The sequence below is a fragment of the Amphiura filiformis genome, chromosome 6, assembly GCF_039555335.1.
Source record: "Amphiura filiformis chromosome 6, Afil_fr2py, whole genome shotgun sequence".
NCBI lineage: Eukaryota > Metazoa > Echinodermata > Ophiuroidea > Amphilepidida > Amphiuridae > Amphiura > Amphiura filiformis.
The window spans coordinates 68525348-68537362 of record NC_092633.1 but is presented as its reverse complement, the minus strand read 5'-3'; the positions used below and the strand labels follow the sequence as shown (position 1 = coordinate 68537362).

Below are 12015 nucleotides of genomic sequence, written 5' to 3'. Positions count from 1 at the left end.
ATCAATCTAGGATTACATTTACAGTTCAGTACCGGTAAATAGCAAGTGCTTGTTTCTTAAAATTGTGTACAGTATGCACAGTATAGGCCTATAAGCATTTTAATATGTGCATGCACAAAAAGTTTGTACAGGAAATTGGCTGAAAAATTGAGACATTCAAATTAGCATATCTCCGCAACCACATGTCGTATGACATTCATTTATGCCTCATCAGTTTTCTTTCATTTAGCTCTTTAATATGAGATTACTTTGATGAGAATCAAAAAAAGTTCAATTTTTTTTGTATTATACCTAACAGAGAAGGAGCTAAGACCATCACTGTGAAGTGAATTGGTAATTAAAGCTGATAGTTAACTATGTAGAAGTTAACAGGTTTCAAATTGGCATGATTCTATAGGCAGGAGAAGTACACTGAGAACTCGTCTTATTAAACATTAAGGCACGGGCCAGGATGATTTGCACATCGATCCTGAACGCCCATCGTAATAAAAGAGAGGTATCTCGACAGTAGTAACAAAAAGAATGTCTTAACGTCTTTCGATCAAGTCACACGCTTGTCTCTCCAGATCAAGATAACCGAACCCAGATGGATTGTAGGCCCATTCGCGTATCTCTTAAAATAATGAACGTACTTCCATTCCCCACAGGATAAGAGGACACGTACGAGTTCCTACAGCTGTTTATGTTTTTCATGATCATGTTGACCATTGTTGACATTGCATTGATTGATGTCAACGCTGTCAATATTTTTAGGTGCAAACAGCTACAGCACTTCATGCAAAATAACCCTGTCCTTTAGTTTGTTCATTCGTAACAAACGTACTTTCACGCTGAGTTGTCGCTGAGATGGCGCATGCCGATTGCCGCATCCGCATTATTTACAAACGGATACCAATTACAATGTTAAAAAAAGTGTATCAAATATAAACATTGTAAAGTACAGGCAGCGCATCTACAGGCGTCAGCACGTTGGTCGGCGTACACTCAACATGACACGCACTGTCTGTTGGGAGTCGGTATCCCCGGTATAATAAGGGCACACACCACCAACGGTGGCTGCATGGGCAGCGATAGGAAAGAGAAGAGAGATTAAAATGGAGACTCATGAAAGCTCAAAGAGTTTTCCTCATGTTGTGAAGGATTAGTTCGAAAAAGATCAATTAAGAGAAACTTTTGCAAAATGCAGTTTCCTTCGCCTTTATTTAATACTCAATGATCATCACAATATAAACAAAAAATGTCAACAATGCTAAGGCCTTTTAAAATTCAACATTCAAACTGTATCTTGCAAAATTCTGTGGAGCTTGTTCACCCTGATACTAGTGATATGCATATTCGATACACAAAATTTCACGGTTTATATTGGTTTGAAATCAATACCAAAACCGATACTAAATGTTTTCCCAAAAACCAAAATAAGAATTATAATGCTTTTCATATTCCTTATAACTCTAGTCTTGTTCAGGACGGTCTCAATATACTATGGCCAGCTACATGTAATTTCCTCAGGACCCGGCCGCTTTATACGGCCAATAAAATCAACTAAATTTCTGCACTGATCATTTTGCATCACAGCTATTGGCACTGTCAGTTTTATTTAAATGATTTTACACACCCGATCTGGGAGACGAAGCTCACCATCTTGTACAGCTTGTTCTCTCATTCATACACTCCTATATCAAAACAGCCAATCTGAAAAGCTGTTAGAAAAGTACAAAACATTGTCAGATTTTTTTTTCAAAACCCATTGGCATCCCTGTAGTATGTACGCCAGTAAAATTCTCCGAGAGTTCCAAGTTGATCCGAGAAAAAAAGCGTTTTTCGCCCCACCCTAATGCACTTATGTATTAATAACGTTTTAATTACCATACTTTATTAGGGTCTACATAGTTAAAGTAATGCCATTAGCCCCAATAAAAGAACAAACAGATTGTTATTGTGTTTCGCTTTTGTTTCTTTCAGGATTTTTCCAAATTTCTTGATGATAATTTTGATGTGAAGGAGTGGGTTAATGGTGCTTTCAGAACTCAGAAAGACTTGCCAGAACAGAAAGATGTGAGTATACAGTGCCAGGACTCTAAATGCACAGGGGCCAAGGGGATTTCCCCCCACACAGTTTCACAGTGCAGGACTCAAAATGCTCAGGGGCCAAGGGGATTTTCCCCAATACAGTTTCACAAATTAACCCCTGTGCAAAATATTGGTCAATGGCAAACAGCACACACAAGGGGCTACTTTTTGAACATGTTCAAAATAGCTTTCATATAATAAAAAAATTGGTGTTGACTGTTAGACCTGATATGTGCCGTCTGATTTTCAGTTATTGGTAGGATAAAAATGAATTACTAACATACTGGTATTCTGCATTTATGTGCTAATGTGAATTCCACAAGGACAACATGGGTATTTAAAATAAGAATTAAACTAGGAAGCAAGAGTCCTTTTACATTGAGTATACATATTAGCGAACTGGATAATTATGCACTAGGCTGCATGCAGGCCATAGAAATAATGTATAATGATTTTTTTTCAGGCTCATGCAGCTACTCTTGTGATGAAACTTCAGCTATTCATCCAGGTAAGTGTAATATTTCATAACTAAGACATACAAGTCTCCATAAATATCAGACTATTCAAAGTGACTCAGAAAAAGAATAGTTTGCACTATCAACTAGCATGTTCACGATAATGTTATTATCATCTATATAATAATAAATTTTCATTATGGCGATCGCGATAATAGTTTGACAGGCCACAGTGTCTTCATGTGGATATAGTGCAAACTATTCTTTTTTATAAAGTGCAAACTATTCTTTTTTATAAATCTCTTTGTATAGTTGAATAAATTGCTTCAATTAAAACAGAGCTACTTTTTAAATTTTGGAGCTGTGTACAACTTGAAAATTGACCCCTGACCTATGAAGCCACTTAAAGTCAGAACCATAGGCCACATTGCGGAGAAGAATTTAACAATTTTTGAGATCCTAAAGCCTCAGCAAATAATTTGATATATTTTGAAGTGAAATTGGAGCACTTATATTTTAACCTAGTATGACCCTGGTATGTAGGTGATCAATTATTTACTAAATACCACAGTGGCACCAGACAGATTCTGAATTAGTAGTTCTCAGAGATATAGAAAGCACAAAAATACAATGCATGGATGGGTGGTCTGAGTCAAGCCAAATATTTCTAATTTAGCAGTTTATCAGGTGAATACAAAAATGAATGTCAAAATGGTCCAGCATATAATTTTTGTGCTCCCATTTGTCCTTTATAATTGATGAGGATTTGTGATATTCTTTCTGAATCACTGTCTTCTTCTCAAGTCAAAACTCAATACTCAACTCATTACAATTGCTTATTTATAATCAAATGCAATGCTGTTGGTTTCATTTATTTTTTTGCTCATATTGTTTTTAATTTTGCTTTATACTAGCTCTGCATGATCCATATGTATTTTTTTGCAGATGTGCATACATTATAAATGTTTGGTGCTGTTGTTTTGTATTTAATTTATTTTCTTGTAAAATTAATTGCACACACTCTGTATAACGATAATTTCAGAATTTTGTAGAGAGCAACATTTTATTAATTTTTATTTAGGAGGTCAATAATTCCCTTGAGGAGACAAGCCAGGGAGCGCTGCAGAGTTTACCCAGAGTTCTACGGGAGGTGGAGGCGGTCAGGCAGGAGGCGTCATTTCTTAAGGAACAGATGCAACTGGTTAAAGAAGATATCAAAAAGGTAGGATGAGTGAAATAAAGCCAGATGTTTAGATGTTTAAAGGAGGGTGAAGTTTTATTTAGTATTGCCATTTGAAATTAATCCACCCCATCAAAATAATTGACATGTCCACAATGACGTAGGGTCATCTATGACCTGATGGACAACACCCAAAGTCATGCCATTGTCCAATCAGAATTTGTGTTCACAAGATGGACCATATCCACTGAATACTTAATAGACATAGGGTGGTCTTAACACTGGAATTATGGAAACTTTTGGGCCTCATAACTGCTACATTGTTGTCAAAAGTATACATATTTAGAATGGCAAAGACTTGACAAATCCATCTGTGAGGTCAAATTTAAGCAAAAATGCTCAGTTTTGGAAAAAAATTGAGGGAAATGTAACAAGAAAATTCAAAATCTTGTTGAAAACCTTAATGAGAAAAAGGACATTTTATTGTGTGCAATAATTTGTGCCATGTATATTACATCCATACACTCACATTAATGTATGATACATGTGATTGTGTTATAGGTGGAAGAAGATACATCTCAGTCCATGAAGATGTTATTAGACATCGACGCCATTAAGTCAAGAATGAAGGCAGCATCAGATGCATTGCAAGTAAGTTCATTTCAGTTATTACCATGATTTAGGGATCATTCAAATTTTATACCAGTGAGAGAATGGGGGAATTGCATTTGTTTGGATCTGGATAACATTCACTCAAACATTTATGTTCCTCCTGATTTTTATCAGGTTACTTCATTTATGTGTGTTCCCTCCCTTTAAAAAAATTTATATTTGAAAATATGATTTTCAATTGTTATCTTGTTAGGGTATGTTTTGCATTTGACTTAAAGCTATCTTTTGCTGTAGCCGACATTGCCATTAAGACACGTGGGCCGGTTCTCAAAACTTGTTATTAAACTTATGACAGTTATATGTTATGCATTAATGGATATATTATATTTTAATATGTACATCATTTGATAAGTCCATTGCGTAAAACTAATGACTGTCGTAAGTTTATGACTGAGTTTTGCGAACCGTCCCCTGGGTTGTGAGTGGGTATTGTGTAATTCCTATATTTGTACTTACACAAACAGGAAGCAGACAACTGGACAACACTAATGGCTGATGTGGATGAGGTTTTCCAGAGTAAGGACATACAAGCAGTAAGTATATGCATCAATATAACCAAACTCAATTCATTACAAACAGAAAAATTTAATAGTGCTGAAATCGTTCCGAGATACATTATGATCACATCATACATGACCCTGTGGTAGTCAGTCAACATGTTTTGATGACATTTTATTGTGTGTATATTACTCTGTTATGCAAGTGAAAACAGATGTGTTGATTAGTAGTAAGCTTTTATACCAGTCTGTGAATCACAAGCAGTTTAATGCCAATAACATACTAGCATTTGCAGCTAGTGATAGGAAAATTCATAGTGACCAAACACTGTTTGCCATTGTACAACACTACTAGCATTCAGTTAGTGCTAGCTGTGTTACTTGAAAATTGTGATGATGTTGGGCCATGCTAGCAAATTCGGATCAATATATTGGCAGTCGCTTTTCCGATCAAACGACGGAAATATGTTGGCTGTAACTGCTTAGTACATGTATGAAATGTGCATAACTCATACCACCTTGATAGCCAAGACTGATTTCAGCAGAGGTGTACTTAAAAATGAGTGTTAAGCGTCATATATAGTATACAATTTAAATACTAACTACAGAAATTCAGTGTTCTCATACACTCATGAACTATTCTTCTATTATGTTGTTGTTGGTATAGTTTTGTTAATTTTTATCATAATTATTACAAACATTATTTTCATAATTTAAAGTCTTTTTGTTTGTTTTCTTCAGATTGCAGATAAGCTTATGGCAATGCAGCACAGCCTGGTAAGAACTTGTTTGGTATTTTTATCTTAATATTTAGCAGGTATACATTTACATAGTTATACCATTACAAAGGGCTTTCAATGTGCACCAAAATAGTCAGCTAACACATTGACATTGGTATAGACGTAATAAGATTAATTAAATTGAGACTTGAATCTAAACTGATAGTAGGAAAAGTTGACAGGCAAAATCAGATATAATACATGAATCATCAAGAATTTATTCATATATCTGTAGAAATGTTGGATACATCTTTATTTTTGTTCAGAAATGTCATGAAATTGAAGGACATGTTGTTTTCCATTTTCTTGTTCCAGAGTATGCTAGCACATTGTGGTGATTATGAGGAGAGATGTCAACATCTAGAAACACTGAAAAATAGATTGGAAGCTATGCTGAGCCCTCAACTTGTCAGCGCTTTCAACACACATTCATTAGGTAGATATTTGATTATGATAGAGAAACCATAGTATTAGGACTTTAAATAGCATCATACATTAAGTTAAGGAAATTCCCCAATATAATAGTCACACAAATTGTTTGCATAAATATGATCATATACTGTTTGTTGAGTAGGGCCACAAGCGGTACAGTGAATCACCTAGTGTTGGCACTATTCATTATACAGTGTTGTATTTATTCTGATTGACAAATTCAATGATGAAGTTAGATCATTATACTAAAGTAGCAGTAACTGCAGCTGGAAATCACAGAGGTTTGTTTATTGTGAATGTATGTATTGATCCTTGCACAGTCATATCAAAATGAGGTTCTACCTTTCAAGTGTTCATTTGTTGTGTGTGCGTACACCTTTCATACAAATGGTTTAATTATCACAATGCACTTTATGCATATGCATTTGCAGGAAGAAACTTGTTTTGGTATCAAGATGACAGATTCATACCAACGGTCAGTTGAGATCAAGATGGTGTGTTTTATTACTGTATGATATTATTTTATTACAGAATCAACCCAGCAGTATGTGAAAATATTTTCAGATATTGACAGATTACCTCAGCTGTATAATTACTACTACAAATGCCACAAGGTGAGACAAAGTTATTTGCCTGATATCTACTTCACTCATGTTGTCACATTATCAACACATGCCCATGACATAAGAGGTTTCTTCACATGTGTTTTGTTAAAGCTTAATTGTAAAGGAAAATTAACTTCAAAGGTAATGCATAACTAGTTTTATGTCTTGAAGAATGATCTTATGTAGCTATCAAACTATATAGTTGGTCAACTACAAATGAAACCCATAAGTATACTGCTTTGTCTCTGATGATGTCAATGCATAAAGATTGCCTTTTCGCAAGGGCACTTAATCAAGCCCTTTAAACTAAAGTGACGTATGTGCACCAGCGTTTTGAGTGGGCCCTTGCATTTTGAAGCTGCACAGAGTGAAATGTGCACTGACTGCACAAATGCAGTATACAAGTCTTTGTGACCTTTGACCTGATAACAAGCTCTCCCTGCTGTTTAAACTATTCCCGGTCGTGTTAGAGTGATGATTCCTTTTTGGTATAGAGAGCCTCCATGGTTCCTCACATATACAACCTGCAGTCTTCGTTAAAGATGTTAACTTGGTCTAGGTCTACAAAATGTGTACAAGATAAGGATGTGGTTTGAAACTTCTCAGGAAAATTGAGTTGCCTCACTTGCACTTCGGGCCTTCAGTTGCAGTAAGATCCCCTGTATAAGAAAGAATTGGGAACACCTCTTTCTGGTTCTGGTCCTATACTGTGCAATCGCGCAAGCGTAGTGCTGGTAACAAAAAACTTAAAAATTTCCAAGTAGCGATCGTGGGTGTACCGGCATTCTTTAATGCTGGGAAGGTAACAGACTCGCTATGGAGGAGATGTAGCGATCCCACCATAGCAACATTACATGGAGGAGTCTGGCCCAATGAAAGAGAGATGGGCACTCTGATCACTGTTTATACAGGATCGTCTCTTTACCTTAGCCTCAATTATTTATTTACTCTTATATATTTAAATATTTTATGTAATTCCAGACATCACTGTTACAACAATGGCAAACATTACAAGAACAAAATGCAGATAAACCATTAGCTGAATGGCTGGCTAGCTTCTATGACACACTAGTGGCAACATGGCATAAAGAGGTGAGGAACTTGAATCAAATGGAAGCTCAGGGTCGTTCCTAGGGATTTTGCCGCCCTAGGCAAAGCCTCTCCCTGCCGCCCACCAGAGCATACCAAAAAAGTGGAAGTGAAACAATTGCGCGCGGAGCGAGCAAAAATGTGCACAAATAGGGCTTACCACTAATTAGTTTTGGTTATAATGATATTGAATATCGGTCTTAAATTGATATTTTTTCTTCCCTTTTCTTTCTCCATTCCCGTTTTTTTCTTTTTTGCGCCCCTTTCTTGCGCCCCTCTACGTTTGCCGCCCTAGGCGACCGCCTTACCTGGCCTAATGGTCGGAACGGCCCTGTGGAAGCTGCACTTTGAAATAAAAAATTATGACTCAACCTGATCAGATTATATAAGATTTACATTGATTTTCCATTGAAGTACAGATAGTCCCTTTTTCTCAATCAGATATATTAGCAAATATAACTGGTCAAATATGAAGAAGATATATGGAAAATATGTAATACTTTTAATTGTGTTTTCAAAAATTTGCCTTGGATTTTTTAGTAGGATGTCAATTTAAAGCCGGCAATATATGGCACATGTTGGTGGCCAAATCTCAAGAAGGTTTGAAAAATGGTATTTATCACATTTGTATCGGAACTCTTCCTTTTTCATTCATTCATTCATGAATGCAATTAATTGGCTGATTGTTTATATGGTTGTTGATAGATCGTATGATTGATTGGTTGATTGATTATATGATTCATTAAAATCCCACTTGATTGATTGATTGATTGATTGATTGATTGATTTACCATAAATGTATGTAAATTACAGGTGAAATGGTGTGAGCAGGTGTTTCCTGAATCTATCCGTGTTGTAAGTGAGATGTTAACTCAGACCTTATCAAGCCTACAGCCATCATTACCAGCATGTATGGACACAGCGTTAGAAGACAACACATTAATAAACCTTATAGATCTTAGACAGGTAAGAAAAATGAACCGAGGTAAAGAGTAGGGTTCATTCATGCATTGCAGCAGCAGGTTGTTCTGAATGGGTCCTTTGTGGGGTTTTGTTTAAGGATGGGATCTTGTGTAAAGATAGGCTCTTGCTTGGTGGTACCCAGACTGCTTAAAACATGAGCATTTAGTGGTATAAGACGGTAGACCTGAGGACCCTTTAAAGGGATGTGACATGGTAACACAGATGTAGTAAATTTGTTATTGCTTTATATTACATGTGTAATTGTGTATGGGTTTGATCCAAATTGTTTTCATTATAAAGTAAGATATAAGGGTACAGAACTCAGTGAGCTTCTCTATGACATAATTCGTGAAAAAGTACTGCCAATCACTCAAAAGGATAAACATATCAAGGCCTCTTTGATGATGTGACAACATACACTGCTGCTTATTTTGTTTCAAAATGCAGTTTCACCTGTCTGTCTTTAACTTGAAAGTGAAACTTTTGTACAACTTTTTATTTTTTCTATCAGATAACCACAAGATTTGCTAAAACACTTGAGACTGCTATATCATCTACTGCAGGTAAGATTTGATAATATCTGGTTGTAATTGTAATGTTTATGATGTGCTATATTTGTTCCATTAAGTGCCCACCCAGTAACATTAAAACAAGCAAACTGTGATATTAGTTTATTACCTGCCCATGCAAATCTGAATCATGGTCTGAAACATATGACATACTGATGATAATGGATGAATATTTTGGGCATTTTTTACGTAATGTAGGCCGAAACAATGTAAAAATTAGCACCCACCCAAAGTGACTTTGATCAGCTCGTAATTGGCGGGAATTGATAGGCTCTTATCAATATGCCGAAAGTAGACCGATGTTAAATGTGATATAGTTGACCTAATAGTAGAAAAAGTATAGGACTTCAATTTTAAACTATTAAAATAGTTTGTGATGCTTCTGGCGAAATGTCACAAGGCAATTCTAAAAATAAAATATATTGATATTAATCCGCGTTGTTATAAGGCCCGCCAATTACAAGCTGATCAAACTGTAGTTGACTTTGAATGTTTTATGATTCCCAGGGTCAACGCCAGGTACTTACATAGAAGACTTAGTGAATGCTATCCATGCACCGTATGTACCATACCTATTACAATATGGCAAACTGGAAGAAGAATATCTGCTACAAGAATTAGGTGCTATATCAATGGTAAGTTGATAAACAGATCACCCTGCATAGTGCCTGTATTATCCAAGAATCATTGTGTCTCATGATCTTGCACACATATGCCAAACACAAGAATTAGGTGCTATATCAATGATAAGTTGATTAACGGATCACCCTGCATAGTGCCTGTATTATCCAAGGATCATTGTGTCTCATGATCTTGTTCAAATATGCCAAACACAAGAATTAGGTGCTATATCAATGGTAAGTTGATTAACGTATCTCTCTGCATTAGTGCCAGTATTATCCAAGGATCATTGTGTGTCATGATCTTGCGCACATAGGCCAACTTACATAGAAACTTGGATACCTACAGTAAGTGGCCAAAACTATATATAGAAATACAATGACTTTACAACCACTTTAATAGCTTTCAGACAGTGATATATGATACAAAATACACAATTTTCAAAATTGTACTTTTTGCCTGAATGGATTAGAACATGTGACATGCAGAACAGAGACAAGCAGGGTTCTCAATCTCTCACACAAACAAAGCCAACCACCACCAAACTGTAATGATGGAACATGGAATTATTTTATGTTTGATCCAGCTAGAAAAGGTTCCTTGTAAGATCTCATCCAGCTTGGAGGCAATAAATAGTGCAAGATGAGACAAACATATTTGTATAAAATGTGCCACAAAGTCTACCCCCACATAGCAATGTTTAATGTTTTTAATAAAATGTTCTTATCTAATCTAATATTTGTTTGTTATACATGCATCATGAAATGATTTGATATTATGAATCTTATTTAATCCCTTTTTTTACAACAGGAAAAGCGTGACCTGATAGACTGCACACAATTATTAGCTGATTCAGTCAACAAATTATTCCGATTAGCAAATGAGGTAAGAGTAGCAAGTTATTAGGCTGCCACTGAGGTTCCGCACAATTATTTCTCATGGAAAAAGTGTTATATCATGCTTGAGCACATGACAAGCACAAAAAAGTATGACCAAAGAAGTTAAGCAAGGTGTGCCTCTTGCACTTTTGGCGAATGCCCGAAATGAAACAATAATCTGTCTGAAAGCATGAGTGAGATAAAGATTTGTGCATGTACCAGTTATTGGGCATAGCCAGCACCCTACATTATATACACACCTTTGGCAAGCATGTGCATACTTATTATTTGCTAAAATCCTCGTTTTGTTGTCCATGAGCATCACTCAAACATGGTGGAGCCAGGAATGTCCTTATCTTACCTTCATAGCTTGTATAGTCTGTAAACCTTTCTTGGGTCAGTAACTTAGATTTTGCTTTTTATTGTATCTCTAAATGTAATGATGAGAAGTATATAAAGGTATACATTTTCAGAAAGGAAATGATGTAGGAATCCAACTAGCATAACAGATTCCTGCAAATATTTACAGTTTTTGAGAAAATTTTTACTTTGCTGACTCAAGGAAGGTATATGTGACCTGTTCTGACAAAACCAGGAACAAGTCGCATTTTTAACATTTCATGATTTGATTTTAATGAAAATGTAAGCACGGGACAATAAGCTTTAAAATAATACCAAACTTATATAAAAAGCAACAATACTTTTCAAGATATGGATAATTTTGTAAAGGATACCTTTATATTTTTGCGAAGTTGCTATTCGGAGTAATAGGCCAATTACACTGGATTGAATAGGGATTATCATAGTTCAATTGTTATTTATTGATTAAATAAATCTCTTTGAAATAAGTACTTTCAAGTATTTGAAAGTCCACTTAGTCCCAAGTCAAATACCACCAAATTAAGGATTCCAAAATTAATTTTTTTTTTATGAGAATATCATCTTTAAAGGCCTATAACTCAAAAATATGTCTGGCGACTTGTTCCGGGTTTTGTTGGAGCTGGTCACATATGGACTATAGTCAAGGGCATTGGGAAAAAACACATATGTGTACATCCGTATCAAAACGATGCACTTGTCGGGTGCTACACGTGTCTCTTTTTACATAATAGCTTAGTTTAAACACCATACTCATCTCAAGTGGAGATCACTTCAAATCATTCCCAAGTCGCATGTTTTAGGAATACAGAGGACACTCCTTGCCA

General features: G+C 35.7%; 1 protein-coding gene across 1 annotated transcript in view; it reads left to right on the top strand.

Moving 5' to 3' along the window:
• Positions 1 to 12015, top strand: part of LOC140155910 (conserved oligomeric Golgi complex subunit 7-like) — a 53545-nt gene that overhangs the window by 2553 nt on the left and 38977 nt on the right. Inside the window, exons 2-14 of the mRNA XM_072178927.1 lie at positions 1963 to 2055; positions 2534 to 2578; positions 3607 to 3747; positions 4267 to 4356; positions 4842 to 4910; positions 5616 to 5651; positions 5969 to 6089; positions 6617 to 6699; positions 7672 to 7782; positions 8593 to 8745; positions 9254 to 9305; positions 9819 to 9946; positions 10743 to 10817. Of these exons, the coding sequence (XP_072035028.1) occupies positions 1963 to 2055; positions 2534 to 2578; positions 3607 to 3747; positions 4267 to 4356; positions 4842 to 4910; positions 5616 to 5651; positions 5969 to 6089; positions 6617 to 6699; positions 7672 to 7782; positions 8593 to 8745; positions 9254 to 9305; positions 9819 to 9946; positions 10743 to 10817 (1197 nt within the window). The remainder of the gene's footprint in view (positions 1 to 1962; positions 2056 to 2533; positions 2579 to 3606; positions 3748 to 4266; positions 4357 to 4841; positions 4911 to 5615; positions 5652 to 5968; positions 6090 to 6616; positions 6700 to 7671; positions 7783 to 8592; positions 8746 to 9253; positions 9306 to 9818; positions 9947 to 10742; positions 10818 to 12015) is intronic.